The sequence below is a fragment of the Lipomyces tetrasporus genome, assembly GCF_029532465.1.
Source record: "Lipomyces tetrasporus strain NRRL Y-64009 chromosome Unknown POJ06scaffold_5, whole genome shotgun sequence".
NCBI lineage: Eukaryota > Fungi > Ascomycota > Lipomycetes > Lipomycetales > Lipomycetaceae > Lipomyces > Lipomyces tetrasporus.
Window position 1 is genome coordinate 1,076,966 of NW_026611600.1, and position 23,901 is coordinate 1,100,866.

General features: G+C 47.7%; 11 protein-coding genes across 11 annotated transcripts; 7 read left to right on the forward strand and 4 right to left on the reverse strand.

The window, feature by feature from the left end:
• The first annotated feature begins 130 nt into the window (after positions 1-130).
• Positions 131-1,392, forward strand: POJ06DRAFT_301220 (uncharacterized protein). The gene has a single exon (XM_056190734.1). The coding sequence runs from the start codon at positions 223-225 to the stop codon at positions 1,129-1,131; it is 909 nt and encodes a 302-aa protein (XP_056044028.1). The 5' UTR covers positions 131-222; the 3' UTR covers positions 1,132-1,392.
• Positions 1,393-1,720: 328 nt separating this feature from the next.
• Positions 1,721-2,807, forward strand: POJ06DRAFT_222819 (putative methyltransferase-domain-containing protein). The gene is made up of 2 exons (XM_056185661.1): positions 1,721-1,980; positions 2,034-2,807. Exons 1-2 carry the CDS (start codon positions 1,850-1,852, stop codon positions 2,698-2,700), a joined length of 798 nt encoding a protein of 265 aa, XP_056044029.1. The 5' UTR covers positions 1,721-1,849; the 3' UTR covers positions 2,701-2,807.
• Positions 2,808-5,234, reverse strand: POJ06DRAFT_222821 (glycoside hydrolase superfamily). Its single transcript, XM_056185662.1, has 2 exons — positions 4,695-5,234; positions 2,808-4,642 (listed from the first exon to the last, which is right to left on the reverse strand). Exons 1-2 carry the CDS (start codon positions 4,997-4,999, stop codon positions 3,016-3,018), a joined length of 1,932 nt encoding a protein of 643 aa, XP_056044030.1. The 5' UTR covers positions 5,000-5,234; the 3' UTR covers positions 2,808-3,015.
• Positions 5,235-9,949: 4,715 nt separating this feature from the next.
• On the reverse strand, positions 9,950-11,137 carry POJ06DRAFT_196618 (uncharacterized protein; the record flags this gene model as incomplete). Its single annotated transcript, XM_056185038.1, has 1 exon — positions 9,950-11,137. A coding segment is annotated over one exon (1,188 nt), but the record flags the coding sequence as incomplete, so codon positions are not given.
• Positions 11,138-12,315: 1,178 nt separating this feature from the next.
• POJ06DRAFT_107644 (Sec62/63 complex, subunit Sec66) lies at positions 12,316-13,865 on the reverse strand. The gene has a single exon (XM_056184004.1). The coding sequence runs from the start codon at positions 13,408-13,410 to the stop codon at positions 12,802-12,804; it is 609 nt and encodes a 202-aa protein (XP_056044032.1). The 5' UTR covers positions 13,411-13,865; the 3' UTR covers positions 12,316-12,801.
• Positions 13,628-15,591, forward strand: POJ06DRAFT_253140 (NPL4 family-domain-containing protein). Its single transcript, XM_056187599.1, has 3 exons — positions 13,628-13,863; positions 13,925-14,127; positions 14,180-15,591. The coding sequence occupies exons 1-3, from the start codon at positions 13,861-13,863 to the stop codon at positions 15,468-15,470; spliced, it is 1,497 nt and encodes a 498-aa protein (XP_056044033.1). The 5' UTR covers positions 13,628-13,860; the 3' UTR covers positions 15,471-15,591.
• Positions 15,592-15,935: 344 nt separating this feature from the next.
• POJ06DRAFT_186928 (dUTPase-like protein) lies at positions 15,936-16,496 on the reverse strand (the record flags this gene model as incomplete). Its single annotated transcript, XM_056184777.1, has 3 exons — positions 15,936-16,054; positions 16,112-16,213; positions 16,304-16,496. Coding segments are annotated over 3 exons (414 nt in total), but the record flags the coding sequence as incomplete, so codon positions are not given.
• Positions 16,497-17,163: 667 nt separating this feature from the next.
• On the forward strand, positions 17,164-18,615 carry POJ06DRAFT_253144 (uncharacterized protein). Its single transcript, XM_056187600.1, has 4 exons — positions 17,164-17,415; positions 17,465-18,067; positions 18,125-18,193; positions 18,255-18,615. Exons 1-4 carry the CDS (start codon positions 17,197-17,199, stop codon positions 18,468-18,470), a joined length of 1,107 nt encoding a protein of 368 aa, XP_056044035.1. The 5' UTR covers positions 17,164-17,196; the 3' UTR covers positions 18,471-18,615.
• Positions 18,616-20,108, forward strand: POJ06DRAFT_253148 (carbonic anhydrase). Its single transcript, XM_056187601.1, has 4 exons — positions 18,616-19,193; positions 19,256-19,336; positions 19,395-19,584; positions 19,647-20,108. Exons 1-4 carry the CDS (start codon positions 19,088-19,090, stop codon positions 19,771-19,773), a joined length of 504 nt encoding a protein of 167 aa, XP_056044036.1. The 5' UTR covers positions 18,616-19,087; the 3' UTR covers positions 19,774-20,108.
• A 309-nt stretch (positions 20,109-20,417) lies between these two features.
• On the forward strand, positions 20,418-22,674 carry POJ06DRAFT_275654 (uncharacterized protein). Its single transcript, XM_056189657.1, has 2 exons — positions 20,418-21,223; positions 21,276-22,674. The coding sequence occupies exons 1-2, from the start codon at positions 20,716-20,718 to the stop codon at positions 22,472-22,474; spliced, it is 1,707 nt and encodes a 568-aa protein (XP_056044037.1). The 5' UTR covers positions 20,418-20,715; the 3' UTR covers positions 22,475-22,674.
• Positions 22,675-22,705: 31 nt separating this feature from the next.
• POJ06DRAFT_107723 (caffeine-induced death protein 2-domain-containing protein) lies at positions 22,706-23,873 on the forward strand. The gene has a single exon (XM_056184005.1). The coding sequence runs from the start codon at positions 22,847-22,849 to the stop codon at positions 23,429-23,431; it is 585 nt and encodes a 194-aa protein (XP_056044038.1). The 5' UTR covers positions 22,706-22,846; the 3' UTR covers positions 23,432-23,873.
• The last annotated feature ends 28 nt before the right edge of the window (positions 23,874-23,901 follow it).

Sequence of the window (23,901 nt, forward strand, 5' to 3'; positions counted from 1 at the left end):
ATTATTCCGCGGTAAATTACGTCATAGTTAGTTGAAGGCGCACATCTCATGCATCTGTGCCATAATTGCTCTCAAGTTACATGAGCCGCACGTCGGTCTATCGCTGTTGAATGTGAATCGGACAGCCTTCAGCTCGACCTACTCAGATCAGTAACGACTGCAGATACCTAGAGCGACCACTGACGGTGAGGGGTGGGGAAGTCGTCCGTGCCATAATCTTCAATGATTGATCTTGCATCGGCCTCATTGGATGACGCAACAAGCGTCGCGTCAACGCTCGAGAGTACAGCATCTACGGTTTGGGATTTAGAGACTTTTATTTTATGGATTGACGTGCGCAGTTGCTGGATCGATGACAGTGTAGAGGCTAAAGAACTTTTCGCTGAGTCTCTCACCCTCGTATCACCAGAAGAACAGAATTCACTTCGGCGATACCATTTCCGGCGCGATGCTGCGGAACACCTTGCGTCGCTACTACTGCAACATTTGGTGATTAGTCAACTAGCAGACTTGCCGTGGATTGAGTCAAGAGTTTCGCGGACGATGATGGGGCGACCGTTTCATGAGACAGGGCGCTTCGATTACAATGTTTCTCACCATGGCGGGCGCGTTGCGATCGGTGTGCGTCTAGCAGATCAGAGGCACATCGGAATCGATCTTGTTGACCCAGAAGAGGCGACGCGGAACTGGAAACAGGGATGGATAGATGACTTCCATGATATTTTCTCAGATTCTGAGTATGCGCAAATCTTGAGGGATGGCAAAAAAGAAAATGAAATAACCAAACGGAGGCTGTTCACTTTTTGGGCATTAAAGGAAGCTTACACCAAAGCCGTGGGCATCGGACTGGTCACGGATTTAAAATCTATCGAGTTTAGTTCCGTAGAAGACGTGGACACAAACGAGAGACCATACACAAGATCGACAATCTGCAAGGTAAAGAATGAATTAATAGATTGGCGGTTTGAGATTTTCGGCCTTGAGGAGGGCTTGATTCTTGCGTCAGCTACAACAAACGATGGACTCACTTCGACGGATAAAACGAAGACTAAGAAAATTGATCTCGACTACGTCACCAAAGCCGCGGCGCCGTTTCATTTTCCAATGACACAGGTTCCAAATGTGATGTAATTTTTAGTTAAATGTAATCGATCGATAGACGCATCTTCAATGAGCAGACTGTGAGAGACTGTGATCTAATAGCTTTAACCAGCCCTCATAGCTATATAACTCAGATAAATAATCATAACTAAGTAGAATTAATTAAAAATTACAAAAAAAAAATTGGTTGTTACAGAAAAAAAATTGAATTGCAGCACCTACGATTCCAGCGTGGTCTCCCACCGCAGTACTAAGTAGGCCCAAAGAAGCTTAACTGGTGTTGATCGGACGGGGAACTGTGTTTTCTTCTTGGTATGGCCGCAACTGGCAGTATCTAGCGATAACTAACTTTTCTACCCTTCTGCTTAGTCAGAAATTACGGCAGCCAATTAAACTCTTAGCTTGTTCCGGTTTACTAATATTTGCTCTGCAAAAAATAGTTCAAGCATGTCACTATAGTCTATAACTTTGCAGTTATAACTCGATAGATCGCATGAACTACTTTACGTGCGAATCATGTGAGCTGTTATTTATGACAATGGTAAATACGGAATGAACTGAGTACTTGAACCCCTGAAATATAAACTATAAAACTTTTTCAATGAATCTGCTAGGCAATCCCAATCCTCGGTGATCCCTGTGTCCAAAGTCAGGCATCGTATGTCCAGTACTGACGACCAAATCCCAGAGATAGATATTGTACAACGATATTGCGACACTCCCCAAGGTGACAGCACGCTCACATACAATGAGCGGGACAGAATATTTTCTTGGAGAAGGCAACGCACTGTTTGCGGAGCCAGATGGCTTCTACAAACCCGAGGCTCCGGCATCTTTCGACACATACGAGCGGAAGCCAGATCTTGTAAGCGCTTCAGAGTATGATTTTCTATGCCCCTAGAAGCATCGTTTTAACTAATGCCGTTGTCCAGGCCAGGCCAAATCACATTGAGGCTAGTTGGCAAATCACCTCTATGGGGCCATCTTCTGTGGAACGCCAGCAAAGTAACCGCAAACTATCTTGACACGCACGGCTCCACGCTGCTTGCTAACAAGACCGTACTTGAATTGGGCGCCGGGGCTGGTTTGCCGAGTTTTATTGGCGCCATTCATGATGCCAAGAGAGTAGTGATTACTGACTATCCTGAAGCGGATCTGCTTGATAACATCGAATATAACGTCGATCACTACGCCAAAGAGAGCAAGGACGAGCAGAAAGAGCGAGAACGGTTCCGCGTGGCAGGATATATATGGGGCAACGATGTGGAACCGCTGCGTGAGTTCCTACCAGCTGGTTCCGACGGATACGATCTCATTATCCTGTCCGACGTCGTTTTTAACCATTCGGAACATGCGAAATTACTCGCCACGTGCTGGAATTGCTTGTCACGAAATAGCAGTAGCAGCAAAGTGTTTGTCGTGTTCACACCACATCGAGCAAGACTGTTTCACCGCGATTTGCAGTTTTTCGAAGACGCAAAACAGCTTGGATTTAAAGTCGAGAAGCTATTTGAAGAGAAGTGGTGGCCGATGTTTGAAGAAGAGGAGGAAACGAAGGATATTAGGAGCATGGTGTATGGATATTTTTTGACATTCTAGGACGTTCAGTCAGCGCATTTACCCTTTTTTTGTGGATTTCGAATATTTTTGGCCATGTTAAGTTATTATAAATAGAGACGCAAAGCTGTACGATAACAAAGTAAAGTACACAATTGAAAAGAACTGATAAAGTTCATCATAAATGTTCATGACAGTCATTATCCCAAACTATATACCCCAAAAAAAAACTAAATTATACGCATTCAGCCAAAATCCAAGTCGCAGACCATTTTGTTTGTCATGTCGTCATAATAACCCAAAATCCACTATCGTTAAAAGTCCAGTAGCTATTCACAAATTTACAATTGACGCCAATTAGAACGTACTCCGTCGATGATGCGCGTGATGCCTATGAGGCCGTCTAACCATGCTGCGTCTCTCAAGTTCTTCGCTCTCACTGACATTCCGCCTGCGGATCTTCTTACTCGAACTTGTACCAAATATCCGGCTAATGTCGTCTTCTGTGTCGCAAGTAACAATGGCATAGGCGGTATCACCGTTTGGCAAGGCAGTGCACACCGTTCCTAATGGGCAAGAGAAAGTGACCCAGCTACTGCCATCGCACTTGGCAAAGAATCCTTCAACACATCCTATCGCACCGTCGGTGCAAGTGGATGAGGCAGAGAGGGTGGCAAAATATGCATTCTCACAGTTTGCAAGTTCTACACCCGTGAGAGTAGAACAATCTGCAGTATTGGAGGTCTCAGCGGAGGATGAAGATGGATTAGATGCATCTACTACTACACTCGCCTGACCTGCTGCCGATTCGACCGCTGAAGCCACGAGTGATGACGACGCCGACGCAGATGTGGGCTGCATCGTGCTTACGGACGTATAAGTACTCGTAATGTCTCCAGGGTAAACCGTCACTGTCACATACTGAATCTCGGTGGCAGTGTATCTGTTGCTCTGCGTGACAGTGGTAGTGAAGCTCAGCGGCGCCTCCGAAGTGCTGGAGGACACGGGGTCATCTGAAGACGATGGCAAGTCACTAACAGAGGAAGTTGACGGCGCGAGACTAGATGTCGACACTTCGACAACAGACGAGGAAGGCAGCTCGACAGTAGACGTCGACGATGAAGTAGGTTCAGCGATGCTCGAAGTGGGGAGATCCGGCATCGCCTCTGATGACGTAGCAGCAGAGTCAACATATAAATTCTGAGCTACCTGAGAAATAGACAGCGATTCGAAGGTGACTGCAGCCTCGGACGAAGTTGTCGCCACAACACTGGATGATACGGAAGATGCTGCCGGGTGTGATGAGGAGGACGGCGAGGACCCGACCTGGCCCAACATAGTCTTAATCCCATCAATAAACAACGACGAGTCAATTGTGTTTGTAAACGCCTGACTAGCATCCCATATCATAACGCCGCCGAGCGAGGACTTGTCCGATATGCTATTCATAATATCCAACAGACCACTCGGGGTGGTATATCCTGATCCCGCTGCTGAGGAACTACCAGGAACACCGACATACAACTTGACGTTTTTGTTAACGGCAGTTGAAGAGACCCACGCTTGCCAATCGCTGTCGTAATTGAACTGGCTCGGATTGTTCACACCACAGTAGTTATTGTAGAACTGGATGAACACAAAGTCAAACCATGCGTTGTCCAACGCATCTCCGATACTTGCGTCGGGAAATGGGCATTGCGGAGCACCAGAAATGTAATAATCCCCGCCGCTGTATAGATTGCGCATCTGCTCGACGAAAGCAGCATAACCGATAGAGTTTGCATTCTCAATGTCGAGATCAAAACCATCAACGACCGCACTTCCGAATGGTCTGTAGTCGCTTGTGCCGCCGCCAAACATATCCCAGAGTGTTGTCGCGAATGAGCTGCCTTCGCTGTCCGAAGAGAACCCGTAAGATCCAGCGGCGCCACCCAGTGACAGGAGGACTTTCTTGCCCTTTGCTTGGCATGTTTGAATATCCGCGCTAGTCGCTATTAATATCTAACGCACGCCTTTGCCTAAGGACAAGTACCTACGCAATTTGATCGCACTTCAGTAAGGTCGTGCCAGAAAATGTGTCGGAGCAAGCGTTGGCAAAATTGACTTCAGGCAAACCGTCGGCGGCATAAAAGGTCATCAGGAAAGAAAGTACAACGATGTCGACTGAGTCACTCTGACAATAGTCCGATAGAGGTTCTTGGGAACCCGCGGACGCTTGACCCCAGTAGACGACGACATTATCGGAGGAAGAATCCGAGTAGGCATCAACAGGTCTAGCAGCATAGAAACACTGCGATACTAGAAGGATGAGAAGGGTAGAAAAAGACGACCATTGCCGCATCTTGGACAGTAAAAATGGGGGGAAACGAGCGTGTATACTAATTAGATCGAATAGAAACGAATGGCTTGAAGTAAAGAACGAACGATCCGAAGATCAAAAGAGCACGGAAATGCAAAGCAACTAACGAAGAGCTTCGCGGATGAAAATGAAGAGCGAGGAGGGAATGATTTGGGAGACTAGCGACAGTATTAAACGATTGCAGCCGAGAACCGAGGGGTATCGCACAGCAAACAGGGGCATCGCTATTGGCGGCCCGAACGACTCGACGAAATCAGGTGCAGCATAATATGCTCTGCGGACAAGCAGGATAGGAGCGTCATTGCAGGCAGAGCTTCAGGGACGAGTAAGGGGCAGGGACGATGGAGCATTCCAATGCGTTTGGGTCAATGCGTCGTGGCAAGACTAGTGAGCCGCGCACCTGCCGCACCACGCGTAAGACCCGCCCTGCTACGCGTCGCTCGTGGCTGAATGTCGCGAGTCTCCAGCAGCCATGAGATGCTCATATCATTATTTGTTAAAGAACATAATGTGCATTAACTGGCTGCCCGAATTCGTCGTATGATTTGTGACACAGTGTTTGGACAACGTTGCTGGTGAGGTCAACGAGTTGTCAAACTGCGTGAATTGAGAGACCCCCCCTTAGGCAAAGATATTAGCTGCGGCAAGGGGCCGGGGTTTGAGTTCGACCAAGTTGGTTTCAAGTGTGGTGCCGAAGTAAGTTTAGGTTTCATAGCGGCTGCATGAGCGCCAGTTTTCTGCAAGGAACCCGTTCGCCGACCGTCGATATTCAAACTTTATTTGCGAACTTCACCCGCGCAATACCTTGGCTCCGAGACAAGTCGAGACAAATTTGAATTATCGTCGCTGCCTAAATATGTCGATCCTGTTCTACTGCAGGTCTGGTTAGATCTATCGCTATTTTTCGGTTTCAACTATGTCACCTATTTAGTCAATAATAGAGGCCAGAGATCATGTATGGTTTGTCCGGGACTCAGAAGATATGCACTATAATTTCTCAATGAAGACCACGCCATCCTAATGGCGAACGAGATACAGCGGCATCATCAACTGCAAAAACGGATCGTGATGCACCAAACAGAGCTCCTATGCCCTATTTCACCGAATTCCCCTTAGGTTTGCCAGTAACCATGCAGTTATACTGAAGGGACTGGTCTCTATTTGGTCCGAACTGACTCTTGTATAGTACCAGCATATATTGTATCACACTTGCATTCGTAGATTGATGAGAAGTTTTAAGCTAATTACATCAACTGCAAACCTCTAGCGTCACATAACGTCACATACTTGCTTTGGTATAACATGTTGAGCTTCAACCCCGCAATGAGCTATTAATAAAATACAGTATGGCTTTTCTCATTCGTACCACTGGAAGGCTTGCAATTTCAACAGCCTCAATACTCAGCTGACTGGATGCTTGTACCATTACTGTAACAGAAAGCAGAACAAATGCGGGCCCGATACTTACTCTATTATCAAGTATATTATCTGGCTCGCTAACACGTACGTGGTTATTTTATTTTGCATTAGATTTCTTAAGGTCTGTTACACTTTGGCTCGTGATCTAATTCGATTCCAGGAGAGCCAGATAAAGCCCTTGCTTACTTTTGGCCTTCGATGGTCTCTGGGTCGCAAGATAATTAGATTCCCTAAATTTTCAATGCAAGCGATATGATTGCCTAAGCTTGCAAAATAAAATGTATGCAGAAATTTTGATCTTGAATTTACGTCACTTTATCGTACAAAGAGGATTCTCCGTTCCAATCATCCAATGGAGGTGTTGCTAGAGCCATTGAATGGAGTCAGCGACCACCCTTATAGTGACATGCTTGAACTATGTTTTGCAGAGAAAATATTAGTAAACCGGAACAAGCTAAGAGTTCAATTGGCTGACGTAATTTCTGCCTAAGCAGAAGGATAGAAAAGGTAGGTAGCGCGGGTTATTACCAGTTGCGGCCATACCAAGAAGAAACCACAGTTCCCCGTCCGATCAACACCAGTTAAGCTTCTTTGGGCCTACTTAGTACTGCGGTGGGAGACCACGCTGGAATCGTAGGTGCTGCAATTCAATTTTTTTTTTTTTTGTAAGTTTTAATTAAGTTGATTCTACTTATGCTTGCACGACAGGGTTCTTAGGAGCCACGCTCTCTATCGCATAGTATTCGCGCAAATATATTTACTTATTTGACTTCCACCACTGAAGACAGACCAAAGCATTGATAGGGATCGGCACGGATAATATCCAGGCTAATTTTTCCTTATCCGTATCCGTATCCGCGTAAAATATCTATATCCGTATCCGTCTCCATATCCAGATATATTGGCTTTATCCGTATCCGTCTCCGCAGTATCCACGGATACGACTCACGTGACCTTGAAGGGGGGCTTTTGCTCAGTCGTTTTTGTTTGGAGCCCAGGACTATGGAAAGAGGATGATCCTACGATACGACTGACTATATTGATCACTCAATTGGGCTGCAAACCGCTATATATCCAGCATTCAATGACGGACAACAAACCCTAATCCAGTATATAAGCAGTTGCGGCTAATCAGATCCGTGTTCTGATTCACGCTTCCCTCCGCTCACAGCCAAGCGCGCACCAAATTCTGGATTCATGGACTTCCGTTCCCTATACAACTGAATATTTGGCAAATCGCAACTCACTTAAACTCTCCCAGTATTATTATTTTACACATTTGTATTTGTTACTCGTATCCGTGGATATCTGTGGATATCCATGGATATATCCGCGGATATGACTAATCAATATTACCTTATCCGTATCCGTATCCGTATCCATATCCGCATATTCTCTATCCGTATCCGTATCCGCGACGGATATCCACGGATATATCCGTTATCCGTGTATCCGTGCCGATCCCTACAAAGCAATCAAGGATTCACATTGACGAAACCGGAACAGAGCGTCACTGGACGGGCTGAGTGTGAAATGGAATACGTGACTGAAATCAGTCGACTTTACTCAACTCACCCAATCACCTACCCGTATTCACTCCACCAACTATTGAAAATCTAAATCCTACCCTAACCCTGATCCCTGGATCTTTACCCGCAGCCAGCCGCTGTCAATTTCGACATGAGACAACAAGGCAGGCAGAAACAACGCATCCTATTAATACTACAACTGAATATAGAAAGTGACAAGTTGGTATGGCCCACAGCACCTAGTGCTGTTGCCAAGCTGCAATCGCTCTCAAACGAATGTCAATATTTGCCCGGGGCTGCCATCAGCTCAGCGCATCATTTGGAGTCGTTTCTAAATTCCCTCGCCAAAATAGTCTCTATTCAACTTTTGGAATACAATAAAGGGCGTTTCTGGATGCGAGTCCAACGTCAAGTATACCGCAGAATGTATGTCGGACGGCTACCAGTTGTCGCATCGTTCAATAACCCGCCGTAGGCAACTCAATTAGCGCTTGCGTGCGTCAGCAGGGTAATCAATCTCCGCTGCGATGGCTATGTTCGAGAGTGCATCGTGTTGCCAAAGTGTGCCAAACCATTTGTTGTACTGGGAAGGGCACCCCGCCCTTCCATGCCGACGGAATGTATATAACTCATTCAAGCTTTAATTGTCCAGACGAGCGTATACGCAATTCCGCGCGGTCCCACATGGCCAGTCCTGTTCAGGGGTCCATCTGTACTGTGCACCTATGATATGGATGGGCACCAGTTAGATTTGCCGACGTCGCCACGCACATTGCACAAATTGCGCGAGCACTCAGAGGAATCGGCAGGCGACCAACAAAGTATTCAAGAACAATCAGCATTGCTGACATATCCCTTCGGAGCCTGAACCTGCGAATCGTAGTCGCAATAATGGGCAAAAACCGCTATTGACAAAAAAGCCACATGATACATTCGAACGATGGCATAAGTGAAATACAAAGAAGCCATGATATAGCACCATACTCTATGCAATTCGAGACCCAGAGCACACACAAACCCTACCCGAAACACGCAATTTTGCCACAATAGATTCCCAACACCAGAAGAACGACAACCCGACTCCTTTTTTTGTAAGCTTTTTGGCCAAACAAAGCAAGCATCTAGGATAAAACAAGTAAACACAAAGAAAAGAGCAAACAAGCAAACTAAGCGTTAACTCCGAGCGTAATCAATATCCCAAAACTGTAAACAAAGAACCAATTTTGTCGACCTGCTTCGTAACCAATCAAGGCGGTCGCGGACTACTCCGGCGAACAAAAGCACTCGACAGTAGACTGCTGCCTGCTATTGGCTTCCGTGTGACCCGGCGTGGCAAGTCAGGAGACATTTGCTGCTCGGCAAGCGGCTGCGGCGACGAATCCCGGAAATGAACCACTTGCGACTGACTGCGCTGCGGCTGTTGCTCGTGTAAGTTCAGATGGCCGCTGGACGGACTCCGCGGAATACCTTCACGATACTCGTCGTTCGACGGCTGGAAATCGGGTGCCTGTTGCTGTGCAAGATAAGGCGCATATGGTGCTGAACGTCGAGAAGGAAACTCTTCTCCGTCATTCGACTCGTCATCTGTAGAGGAAATTCCGTAACTATCCACAATATCGCTGGGGTACGTGTCAATCGCAGCCTCACGGATATCATCGCCCAGTCTGCCCTGATTCGGATCAACGTATTCAACAGGAATAGCGGGAACCGTCGCCCCCTCCCCAGGCATCGCGGATGCTAGTCGAGATCCCGGAGCATGCGGGGCCGCACGACGAATCGAGAGATTGATTGTGTGGAGCTTGTTCCCGAGAGCATTGACCTCGCCTTGAGGCAGCGGCGGCGTGCTATGCTCCGGCTCTGACGGCAGTGTCCGGTGGACATGGCGACTGCCGGTTGCAATTTTCTGCACGATGGCCTGCTTCAACGCCGAACGCCACGTGTCCTCTTTCCAATCATCAGATGGATGCGCCATGGAAATATCGTATACATCGGCAAGATCTAAGTACCGCGTGCTAGGTGGATCAGGAAGACCAAACATGATACTCCGCATGTCGGATTTGTCTGCATTAAACCTTTGTGGACGGCCGTACAACGAAAACGAGTCAAGCGTGGGAATTAGGAATCGGATCAGAGTTTCAAATCCATACACACCAGGGTGAACCTCTGGCATGACGAAAATGAAGCCGTCATGCGGCGCAAGATTTAGAGCCTCGTCATGTACGGCAACCGTTCCAGCGATTTTGAGCAACGTGGAATTGTTTATCAGTAGGCTCGACTCGGGGTAAACAGCATATACTGCCTTGGCTGCAGAAACTGTCGCCAAAGGCTGCTGCTTGCGCTGTTTGGCCTTCTTTGTCTCGAAGAAGTCTATCCGACCGATCTTGTTCTTTTTCTTCTTCTTGTAGCCAGCTGGCGTGATGGTGGCCCAGCAACGCGTCCATGGCATTCCAGCGCCAAAGCGTACGACAACCGAGTCTTGGTGTTTGAACTTTGTCTCCTCTAAGAGCAAACGAATACCGTTAAGCTTTGATCCTTTGCCAGCTAAAAGCGCCCCCGTGTAGGCTTCCTGTAACGACACGGACTCAAACAGGGCCAGCCTCAGAGCAGACGCCCACAAGAGCATTGTCGACTGAGATCCGAATTGCAGCAGGAACCGGTTTTTGAATGTGGTCGAGAGCGCAATGACGTTGGTGATTGCGGGCGCACCGTTAGATGCTGGAACACTCTCAATCAATCGCATGGAAGCGTCAGCGATATTAATATATGTTGGCTTGACAGGGTTGTTGCTCACACCCGAAGACGACGACGAGGCGCCGGCTACGGCGGCAGCCCGCTCAAGCTCGCGAGATTCCCAGATTGACAGCACCGTTCCAACAAGCTGCCCATAGACATCTCGCCACACTCTGTCAGCCGGGGCCTTGCCGTCAGCATCGAGGTCTTTGAGAAACACAAAACGCCCTTCGTAATAGCATCGCGACTGCTGGGCGTTGATGAGATTGATGATCGACTCGAGCTCCGGTGGAATCTCCTTTGGATCGAGCTCAGTTGGCTTATTGAGAGAGTCGTCGGTCCCGTCAGCAGGAGCCGGAGAGGCAGAGTCTCTGTCTGCGCCGGAGTTTGACCTGGAGCGAGCTGAAGTCTGCTTGTGTGCAAGATGAGACTGCAGGGCCATGGCGCGCACGCGAGGGTCGATGTCGGGAATGTCGGCCGGTGTTGGAGGAATGGCAGGAGTATTGTCGACGGGGGACGCTAAGGGAGAACCCTGTGAGAAGAACGAGGCCGGGCGAGCTCGCAGACGTGCCATTGTAGTGAACTGTTGGGGGGCCCGTCGATAGCCAGCGGCGTAGAAGTGGACAACAACTGGAGAGGTCTTCTGATCGGCAGGATTGCATGCGAGTCAGACTACGAAGCAAGTGGCGGGCGAAGGGCCGTAGGTGGTAAATAAGTCGCCTAGTAGTCGCAACGAAACTCGTGTGGTCGCTTACTGTTTAGGTTTGAGCGGAAAATATGGGCGCTAAGGCCTATTTTTGGTCGCGCGACGTAGTCGACACAGAGGAGCTCGACACCGACGGCACAAATCGGAATGGCACTTACCCGGCTGCACGTCGACACAGGAGTACTGCGGCGCGGACGATCCGAGCAAGGGCTAGGGGAATACGATGACGCATGCAATATCGCCGTCGACATTTTATGGTGGCTGTGATCTGCTCTGCTGAGCTCCCCTGCATTGTTCCAGGCAGCTATTACATCAATCCCGCCCCCCGGACGCAGTTGCATGCTCGACCATCTGTCAGTCTTTTTACTCTTGACCTTACGAATGCCAAGCGGATGACAGCTGCGATAATTCGTCCGACGCGTTGCTAGTGTATGTAGATGGTGACTAAAGGCAAAAGAATATCAATAAACGCAGCGCGAACACCAATCGAATAGAACACTATCCACAACACTAAAATACTACCTATCAGGCAGGCAATCCCAGACGGACGATCCAGCAATCACCCAGGAGCGGTCGCTGGTTGTCGAAGCTTTCTGGAAGTCTGCGATGACGTATGCTTCTTAGCGGCCAACACCTAAAGAGCCTACAAAGGAAATTGGCTTAGCCTAATTAGGAAAGTAGGGTAATGCACTAGTAAGGTAGGGTAATACTCACTACTTCCACTGCATCCTATCTTCATGTCGCCCTCTATATATTTATTATATTACAACTACACAGAAATGCTAGGTGCAAAGTGTCCGAAAATGAGTGTTACAACCCGCGGTGTGTGAAAATTGAAAACTGGAGCACCACCCCGCAAAATTATAGTCCTGGCCGGTATTGATCGGCACTTGATCAGCACCAAACAACCCTGACCTTCAACAGTATCGCGACTTGCACCGCTTTCAGACCCGTCCTAGAGTCAGGCCCAGGCTCTAAGTCACTTACAAGCTCAATGTATTCTGTGCTTTTGCTATTTACACATACTACTTGTCTTCATTTCATTTCGACCAATATCCGCTGAATAATGTTTGCCGTTCCAACGGCGACTTGCCTAGACAGCAGGCGGAGCTCGAAGTAGTAACAGGAAGATCCGAAATCTTTCACCCCGAGAAATGTGCGCTACGTTACGAGTCAAATAAATTGAATAACCACTCTTCCATTTATCGTACCTGATCAACGGCCTTCCAGTGCATTGAGACCTTATAGCTAGTACATTATAATATACATTTCCCATTGACTTTTCCCTTTCTATATCTGTAAATGTTGCCATATATCATCTTGCGTAATACCCATCAGAATTTTGCCCTACCCCGACGCATCATAAGGTCATAATCTCAGTAGCATAATTCATTTGGTGTTTATTTCTTCTTTTTATTGGTCTTCTTTGTCTCTGTCTCGGCGATCACACTGCTGTCATTTTCCTTCTCCAGTTCCGACACTACTTTTTCCCTCTCCTTTTCCCACTTTTCCCTCTCTGCCTTTTGCAATTCAGGGACTTCGGTAAGGTGGTCTCTTATCCGCGAATTATGAACAATCTCGGCCGCACTAGGAAAGAGAGTCTGCGCCCATCCAGGTTTGATAGCATTGGCCTCGCCCGCACACTCCATAACCTCCGCATCCATGACCTTCTCTGCCGCCAGGAATCTCGTCCATATCTCATCCCCGACAGCTCCGCGCTGATGTAACTCTGCCAACGCGGGCTTACTCTCTTGTAACGACATGATCCTCCGCACGTCCTCCGTTGCACGACGCAGTAGCGCCGCCTTGAGCATTTTCTCAGGAACTTTAGGTGATGTTTGTGCCTTTAGTGAAAGATAGATATCCCTTGCGTCATGTTCTTCGAACCATGGTTTGAGACCTATCAGTCGGCGGACTTTCCGACGCCGATAAATCGTGGAAAAAAGAGCGAGCGAGGAGATGAGAAGGACTAAGTACGCGATTGGCGCGTACAATGAGACTTTGCCCATTTCACAATGCCCTTGTCGTGATACCCGGTTGTTTGCGTGAATGAGACTGGAGGCGGTCACTGATCCTGCGAAGGTTTGCGTTGTCGACAGATCTTCGAGGGGCTCGTGCGGCACATCTGCGATAGTTGTGCTGTATCCATCTAACGTCGGGGCTCGCCTCCAGAATGGGGAAGAACAAAATAGTAGTGTTAACCGTCATCGAAAAGTGCGCTCGTGTGCAGTCGCAGTTGGGATGAGATTAGTCTACTTTACCAGCATAAGCACCTGAGGCGTCCACGACAAATACAGCTGTTCGACAGATTATTGTGTGAATATTACGAACTGGACTTGACTGTCTGTCTGTCGATTGTGCTTGTAAACGTCGAGTCGTGGCAATTATTCTAGAACTATTAAGTTCTGCCGTCCTAAAATCCCCCCATCGTCTTACACAATTCAGATAACCGAGTCAGAATGGTATGTCCGACATGATCATTAGCTCATCATACATAGTTAGCTAATCAAATGTTCTATGCAGATCGTTCGGTTCAGAGGAAAGGACGGTAACTACCGCGTCCAGATTGAACAAAGAGATGACTTCAGAACGCTAAGCGAACGCCTCCTGTCACAGCTTCCAAGCAGTGTCGTCGCGGACTCTGTGTTGGTGTCCGATCAGCCTGTTGGTCATGGAAAGCATTTGGCTGATTTATTCGGGCAGACGATCTCGGATCTAAATCTGAAGTCCGTATCTGTGATGTCGACCCGGTGAATGTGTTGCTAATGGGTCTCGCAGACATGGGGATCTTTTATTTCTATCGTACTCAGAAGGCGCGCCAGAAACTGCAAAATCCGCAGGTCTGTCGCCACCGCCGACTGCGGTTCGCTTGAACGGCCGTCCGGTTTCCGACGCCGAGGCACGAATCACAGTTCCTGTAGCATTTCCCGGCAACACAGGCAGCGTTAATAGTCCATGGGAAAACGTCGTGCAAGAGTCAGTCGATACATTCTTAGACTCACAAACCGGCAAGATTCCTCGAAAGCGAGATCCTAAAATGTGCAAGCATTCGGAAAAGGGCATGTGCGACTATTGCATGCCGTTAGAACCCTTCGACTCTGGGTATTTGAAAGATCATGGCATCAAATTTATGTCCTTCCATTCTTACATCCGAAAGCTGAATTCATCATCCTCAAACGCGAACGCAGGGACTGCGGCGGCATCGTCCTTCGTGCCACCGCTTTCTGAGGCAGACTTTAGAGTGAAGACTAAGTGTCCGTCGGGACACGCTCCGTGGCCAGCCGGTATCTGTTCGAAATGCCAGCCGTCTGCGATTACTTTACAACAGCAACCATTTCGAATGGTTGACCACGTCGAGTTCGCCAATTCGGAAATCGTGAACACGTTTATTGATAATTGGCGGCGGACCGGAAATCAAGCGATTGGATACTTATACGGGCGGTATGAACCATATTCTGAGGTGCCGTTGGGTACAAAGGCCGTCGTTGAGGCTATATATGAGCCACCCCAGGTCACGGCAATCGACGGTGTGACGCTGACGTTGCCTTGGGAAGGCGAAGCCGAGGTGGACGCCGCAGCAGCGACTGCAGACGCTGGCGGGTTAAAGAAGGTCGGTGTGATTTTCACAGATTTAATGGACGCCGGTAAAGGCGATGGCACTGTCGTGTGCAAACGTCATGCGGACTCGTATTTCCTTTCGTCGCTCGAAATCGTGTTCGCAGCAATGTTGCAACAAAACCACCCATCCTCGACACGGTGGAGCGATTCGGGCAAGTTTTCGTCGAAATTCGTGACGTGTGTAATTTCGGGGAATGTGGAAGGACAAATCGAAATTTCGGCATATCAGGTGTCGAATACGGCTGAGGCCATGGTGCAGGCGGATATTATTGAGCCGTCGGTGTCGCCAGGGTTGATGTTAGTCAAGGACGCGACTGACAAGCGCTACGTGCCCGACGTGTTCTTTCGACGCGTTAATGAGTATAATGCAGCCGTGCAGGAAAACGCGAAGCCCGTATTTCCGGTCGAGTATTTGCTTGTGACTTTGTCCCATGGGTTCCCGGCCTTGTAGGTAGAATTTGTTGTAAATATGAATCAATGGTTGTGTTGACCAATTTGGATTTCAGTAGATGTTTCCGTTCCCTAAATTATCTATTATAGTCTAATATATTATAATGATAATTTAAATTATAAGCTACAACAATGCAAGGCACGTAATTTATAAGCAAACCCATATATACTTAAACCTCTGAATCAATCGAACGCAAAATAGTTCCCATATTCACTCCAAGTTAACCATTTATCGCCGTATAAAGCAAGCTAAAGCAACCGCACATCTCAATCGTACAGAACCTCTTCAGGCTTCAGTCGCCCCAGGCGCAGCGTCCTCGACGGGAGCGCCAGTCTTCTCAGACTCATTCTCGGACGCAGGCGAAGTAGCCACAGGCTCAGCGCGCTGCTCGACAAAAACGGCATTCTGCTCAGTTTCCTCCATGACAATGTCCTCCACCATATTTGCTTGCTTACCGCCAAAGCCACCGGTACTTCCAAATCCGTTCGCACCGCGATCAGTCTCGTCAAGCTCTGCGACAGTGACGATCTCTGGCGTGATAATCTTCTCGATGACCATCTGCGCGATGCGGTCACCCGCATGGACTATTTACTATGATTAGACGCGCCTGGTTAGATGGGTAGAAATAGATGCGAACTTACTCTGGAAATCCTGGTTTGATTGGTTGAACAGCAGCATTTTCAACGGCCCACGGTAATCGGCGTCGATGACACCCGCACCAGTCTGAATACCATGTTTGGTAGCTACTCAAATGGTCAGATATCCATTCTGGCATAGCTCGCGAGAGGTTCGACGCGCAGAAATATGAAAAATTGACCAACGAAAACACGTACCAAGACCGCTTCGCGGTGCAATGCGACCATAGTGTCCAGCCGGGATCGCGACCGCAATGTCTGTCGCAATCATCGCCCTGTCCTGAGCCTTAATCAGAACGTCTTCGACGCCATAAATGTCGTATCCAGCCGCGAGCAGGGATCCTCGTGTCGGAGTTTTGGCCTTGTCTGACAAGAGCTTGACTTGCAACACAAGGTCAGAGTCAACGAGTTTGCGCTTCTTGTTCGATGATTCGGTAACCTGTTCTATGACCGGTGCGGAGGATATTGTTGCGGGGGACATTTTTCTATCTTGTAAGCGAACAAACGACTTGATATGGGTTGCGTAGCGGAGTGAAGTTAGAACGGAGGCAATATAGAACGGATGCACAGCTGTGGTGAAAAAGGTGGAAACTGCGAGGAATGCGATATAAATCTGCCAATGCGCGTAGCTGGTCAAACGCGTCGCGGATTGCATGAAGGCAAACTTGGGCGTGCGCGACCGCCCCACCTCGTGTATTTAGCGTAACGCGTAACGTAAATTACTGTATCGTGGTAAGTCGTCTGAATTTTAGGCGCGTCAGGCACGCGTTTTGACTCTGGAAAAAAAAATCGTAATTTATTACATCTCTCCTACTAAGATTTATTCTCTTCATCCAAATTAACTGCCGCTATCAAGAGCATATGCACCTGTATGTTCGATCTATCATCACCAATTACGCCATGTGTACGTGCTCTACTTGCGGTGTAGGCTGGGTCTGTTTCAGCGGACCAGCATTGAAGAATGCCCATATGTTCTTTCTAAATTGATCAATGATCAATAATGACATCTGCCGTGAGCGTCTCCGACGATACCATGTGCGAGAGGGAAATTGAGTTTGAAGAGTTTCATCAGACGATCTTATCTCAAGGGGATGGCAGAGTTACTGCAGGTCAAATTCCAAAACTTCGGGTTGCTGTGTACACTTACACCCTACAGACTTCCAAGCTTTTATTCTGCCAAACAAGTCATTAGACAGCCATATTTGCGTCCGGAACTGCGAAACATGAATATTCTATGGCAGAGTGTTACCGAAATTGTGCCCCCAAAGCCAAATTTCACCGAGAAAGACCTGCCAGATTTGTCCGGCAAGGTATGCATATTACCATACCCACGTCACCCTTTCAAATTAATAGTAGTAGATCTATCTGGTTACAGGAGCGACCTCAGGTGTAGGAGTTGAATTAGCAAAGATATTGTACTGGAAGAATGCCACGGTTTACATCGGCACTCGATCTGAAACAAACTACGGAAAGGCTGTTAAGTACATTGCTGAAGACGCTACGCAGCCAAGCAAAGGCGAACTTCGGCTCTTGAAAATGGATCTCATGGATCTACCAACTGTCAAATCGGCGGCGGACAAGTTAATTGCAGAGGCTAAGAGATTAGACAGTGTCTGGTACAATGCGGGAATTATGGGACATCCAACGCTTCAGACGACAGTCCAGGGATATGAGGTACACTGGGGCACCAATGTCGTGGGACATTTCTTGCTCAATGAGCTGCTGACGTCTTTGTTGATCTCCAGTGCTGAAACCGCGGAGAAAGAGGCTCCCGTGCGTGCAATTTGGGTCAGTTCGGATGCTAACCTATTTTCCCCAGCTGACGGTATAAACTGGGATGATGTCAATTTTGCAAAGGAAGGGGCGGTTCAAATGACGAAATACGCGCAAAGTAAGGCGGCGGCTATTATTCTGGGCGATGAGTTTGCGAAGAGAGTCGGCGACAAAGGTGTCGTCAGCTTGGTAGGTATTCGTCCGAAGTGCAGAGCGTTAGAGTGGTTGGCTAACATGACTTTACAGTCACTGAACCCGGGACATTTGATTACCGGCATGCAAGAGAATCGGCCAAAATGGCTGAAACAGTTAGGGGTTCGTATTGTTAAGTCACAATTTTGATATGACTTGTCGAAATTGCTAACGAATGAATTAGAACTTGTTCTCATATCACGCGAAATATGGCGCGTACACAGAAATCTTCGCAGGGTTTGCGGAACTCGATCTCGAGACTCAGAACGGGTCGTACATTGTGCCATGGGGAAGATTGGGAATTCCAAGGAATGATATTAAAGAAGGGCTTGCTATGAGAGGAACTGGTGCGCGTTTGTGGGAGATGCTGGAGGCGGACCTTAAGCCATACTTAGGTTAGGATAGATATTCCTGACGGGAATGGCAGAAGTGATCGACAGGCGCGTCTTAGGTTATAGTCTGAGTTGGAGTTTGGGGTTTCGAGAAATGGGTGTTGCTTTTAGATTCTACCTTCCAGAAATAATCATACATTAATCATATATATCACTGCACTCTGTTTTCTATCTGTAGTTACCACAGAGAGTCTGCTATTGATGGTGGTGCCAATAATTAATCAGGTCTTCAAATGAAAACCTGCTCCGCATCTTCTCTGGCTGCCCTAGCCAAATGGGTACGGGCTATCAAGTACAAACGACGTATCTGTGCGCATGTGAACGATGTGCGATCCTCTCCGTTATCAAATGGTTTGATTACTGTCGTTGTCAGGAAGTATGAATGACAGTTGCGTGCGATTGCAACATAGTGAGGTGCGAATGAGTGGGATGACGCCACTTAGCAGCCTTGTGGAGCGCCATCTCAAAAAACCTGATTTGATGATACCATGACATTTATTAGCCTCTGAAAGGATACCTCTGTTCTGCTTTATTTGCAAGAGACTTGTCTGTTCAAATACCTGTTCAAATACGTATAGTATTCAAAGCAATTGCATCGCAAAATTTTCCGTTTAGTGGCCAAAAGATGTCAGGGCAAATTGTCAAAGACGTTACGGCCGCCAATCACCTGTACTCTGCCTCGTTCGCGAAGGGCAATCTTCCGTTGCCTCCGGGACGAAAGCTTGCTGTTGGTATCATCTCAAGCCATCCACTCGGCAAGTTTCAGTATTAGTTACTGATGAATACTTACTAGTCACCTGTATGGATGCCAGACTCGATCCGGCTAAAGCACTAGGATTGCACGAAGGCGATGCTCATGTCATTCGCAATGCTGGTTTGTTGATTTGATGTAGGCACGAACATCGTTCTCTGCTAATATATGTGTATTACAGGAGGTCGCTCTAAGGATGCTATAAGATCGATTATTATTTCTCAGCAGCTGCTTGGCACTGAAGAAGTTCTGATTATTCACCATACAGACTGCGGTATGCTGACCTTCTCCGATTCCCAGCTACATCATATCCTGCAGGAAAGATTCGATGGCAACGACGTCAGGGATATTGATTTCCTTCCGTTCTCAGAGTACGTTTATGCGTAGCGGACGTTTGTCAGTAGGCATTGTGCTGATGGTTCTCTTATTCCAGTTTGGAGCAGAGTGTACGAGATGACGTCGAATACGTCCGCACGAGTAAAGTTGTCAGACCGGAAATTCGTGTTAGTGGCTGGATCTACGAGGTTGAGACGGGCAAGATTCGTCCAGTCAGTACTTGAGCAGTGCCAGGGCATTGCGTGCGTATGAGAGGATCGCCACTGCTAAGTTCGGGTGTAGGGGCATCTAATTAAGATGATCACTGTTGACCTTTCGGGTTGGCTCAGTGGAAAGTGCGTTGTATCGTGTCCATAATTCAGTTACGCCATAGATTGCGCTGAGATTCCCTACAAAGAGCATTTGCCACGACTAGTAGTTCTCAGTTACCCAATTTCCCAATTTGAGTTTTCTCGTTCCCTAGTTCCACCTTTTGCAAACCGATTTCTTCATTTGCGGGATCTATTTACGTACTCCGGGGTAAATCATTGGCCTGCGATAACCGTACCGACGATTACCTCGAAATGCTTGGGCAGCTGGGGACTAGGGATGCTTCTATTTAGTAAGGACGTTGCCTCAAAATATTTGCTCGAGATTAACCTGTCTCAAGTACAGCCTTGGTTTGCATGTGATCTGCAGTGACAGGTACTAGTACCTTTGATTTGCTGGTGAGAATGGGTTTCGGCTCTCGTACCTGTACGGGCCGGGATCCAGGGCCCAATTTGCAAGATTTTTAATTACCTATCCAAATGAGGTTTAGCGTGATCCGCGTTATATATTCACCGCCGCAACTCGAACTAACATTCAAAAATATCATTTGCCGTACCTACTAACCAATTCTCCCTCTTGCGAATAGGATAGTACACTTGCAGGCTCGCAAACTCGATATTTCGCAAATTCATATACGGAAATATTTGTATGTCACGCGGCGTAACACGAAACCCCAACCCGACCGCGAACAAGGTACTAAGATGCAATTTGAACAATATTCGAGTTGCGACCACTCTACCTTGTGTGGGACCGTTTCTCACAGTTGTCCTTAACTCTACCCTGAACGCTTGCTCGTCCTCTTCATCTGCCTCTTCTCCGTCTGTTTCGACTTGCCCAGCCATCTCTGCCCTCGGACAATGAGTGACACAGGTCCTAGCGAAAGCAGCTCTTCGGCCGCATTGACAGCGGAGACGATTGATATTCCGCCATCCTTACCGGGGAAATCCCTATTACGACGCAGCAATTCGTTGAATATACGTGCCCCCAAGCCATTCCTCTCACCGCCAACTTCAGCCCCCACGACCCCGACTGCTGGCTCATCCTTTCAACCACTTGCAAGACATTCATCTTTGAGAGCTCCGACTTCACGGCCGTCTTCTCAGTTATCGCGCGCGGCGTCTCTGTGGTCCACCATTTCGAGCGAGATTTCAGGTTCAAGTGATAGCCTGATATTAGGTGCTTTCCAAAATTCCTCGACACAGAACGTGGACCAGAGCAGTTCTCATAGTATTCAACCCCAAGGCAACAGCATGGGTTCAAGTCATACGATCGCGAAGAAACTGGAGGACGTTGTTGTTCCAGGACCACCAATGAAGGACGTTTGGTTGAGGGAGGAGAGGAAGAAACAGCGTAAAGAGGCTATCAGTAAGGGATTCGAGTGATTTTAATTGATACGCTGATACTAATTGACATACAGGATCGTCAATTATGTGGCCAACTAAAAAGATATTTTCGAAACGCGATGATAGAGAATCGCAATCTCGGCTTGCACTATCGATATCACAGCCTTATAATGTCTCCCATGTACTACACCTTGAAGTCCAGGACTTCTTCCACGATTCGTCGAGCCAAGTGCCGACTGTTGGTGGCAAGAAGAAGGAAATAGCTCCTGAAAGTTACAAGCAGCGGAAACTTCCACCGACACCGCTGACACCGCCGTTGACACCTGAGCGGCATAATCGAAGGTCTAACGTCCCTAACGCCGTTGCCGCAGTCCCGGTATCTAGTGCGCCGCCGTCTCCAGCAGACTCGGATCCTCGGTCACCGTCTATGATACTTCCAGCGTCGTGGAGAAGAAGATCGAGAGGTTCGGGGCTGAGTGAGGCTGAGTCCAAAGTTCGCTCGTCTGCACCGACAACTCCGGATTCTAAGAAAAGCAAGGCCCGCGATAGCAATCATGTTCTGTCCCCAAGAGGACTATCATTGCCGCCCACCCCGCCGCACCGCAGTGGTTGCCGACGATCGGCGCAGTCGCCACAGAAGAATCCCCCCTCGCGGCCGAATCGCCCAGAGTCTACGTGGTATGATGACGAAGACAAGGATATTCTAGAGTATATCATGGATTCCTACTACAGACAGTCTATGTCTATGATCTACTCTGACGTGAAGGTGCAACATCCGGAAATTCTCAGTAATGGAGATCGGCTTAGTCTGAATAGCCGCCGGCCATCAGCAGTTACTATTTACGACAGTGAAGACCAATGTCTACCGGAAGTGCACGATATCAAAGACCTTCCACTACAACCAATTCCGCCATTGCGACTTAGCTCGAGTCGACTGTCATTTGAGTCGGATTATTCATCGGCTTCTTCGGTGTCATCACTGCCTGTGAATGCGCCCTCGGCGTCTCCGGTTCCAGTGAAAGTTCAGCGTACAATGATGAATATGAACCCCCTCTCGAGATCGCATACCAGTGCACCGATTCCCCCGCGAATGCAGAGTCTAAAATACTCGGCAAAGTGTACGTTGAAACATGAGCGGAGGATTAGCGAGGAGCCGGACGATTTGTCGACTTATGATAGCCGACATTCGACAAAGTCGGCTGTTGATCGACGTGTCAGCAAGGAGAGGGTTGGATATGAATCACCGGTTCTAGGAACTGCGGCTTTCTTGTAGATTAAAGACTAGATAGACTTAAGACTTGTTTGTTCCGCTTGTATATTTCGATCTTTTGTAATTATCTCGTTGTGGTCAGTGGAAATGGAGTTTCAGTGCGACTGTCTTAATTTGATTATGTTTAGTCCGAATAAGATGAAAATTGTAGTACCGCCTTGTATGGGCGAATTGTTCGTCGAAAGCTGTGGGGTTACTCTGGCTCTGAGTTGGTGCTCCACACCATAGTGCTGAGTTGGGACTTATGTTTAGCCCGCTAGTGGGTTGCATCCGAGAGACTCAGACGACCTTTATCGGCGTCCGATCAGTCTCTACATCTAGAAGAAAATTTCCGTCACTGATTGAGAATCAATACTGGATGTTGTTATCGTTATAATGTCAGCAGAGAGGCCAGTCCTGACGCCGGAGCTCTGCTATTCAGCAGAAACTATGCGACGATTCCTACTTCTCTCCCGCTCCTTGACAGACGACACCATATCGGGGGATCTGAACTCAATACCGACAGTTAAGGAGAGCAAACTGCTGGGCTCAGGCAATTCGTGGACTAAGCCGGAAAGAGAAAAAGTCGGATCTCGTCGGCGAATCTGTAAAGAATTTGTCACTTCCTCTGTATTCGAAAGCTGGAAAGCACGAGACGAAATACTCGAATATTGCGAAAAAATCGCAAACGAGCGGAAAAGCGAAATATCAGCCACTACAGCTAAGAAACCTAAAGTGGATCCTCGATTAGATCCCTACGAAGCGAGAGATTTACCAACTTATACGAAGGAGGAAGAGATTCTCAGCTGGGTAACTAAGGAAAGAGGTGTGGAAGACATTGTTCGAGATCGAAGTTGGTCCATTATTTGCGAAAGATGTTTAGACATTGGCGCGGATACAGCTACCGGAGCTACAGTAGGTGATAACGGCAGTGGGTGGAGACATGAGTTTCAGACCTGGAGAAGTTCCAAATTCCGTTAAGATGAAAGGTTTGTTTGACAGATATCAGTATTAGACAAAATTTTTGGCATATGACGATATGTAACATTGCAATTATCATGGATCTTACTATAGAAAAGTTTGTAAATAATTGATCTGTGTTCGATTATTGATGATACATGTACATTACTTAATGTAATCCTCATTTAAAACAGCGACCAATGCCATACTACTCACACCTCAAAGCGCCCGATCAAGTCGGCTGGCTAGTTGAAGCTTAGGACAAAGATTTAGCAAGAATCTGTGAAGACCTTCTCGCTCACTCTAGAAATTCGAACCTATGAATAATCCCGATGGCCAGCGAAGAAGCTAGATCAGCCTCATGACTGATCATATTGGTCCTCCAGTGGTTATTAGGCCAATAGCACAATCATCAGAAAAGTCGAGAGATTGTCGTGGCGCATAGAATATCCATCTTCCATACCAATCTCCTGCCAGCTCCAACTATCGAA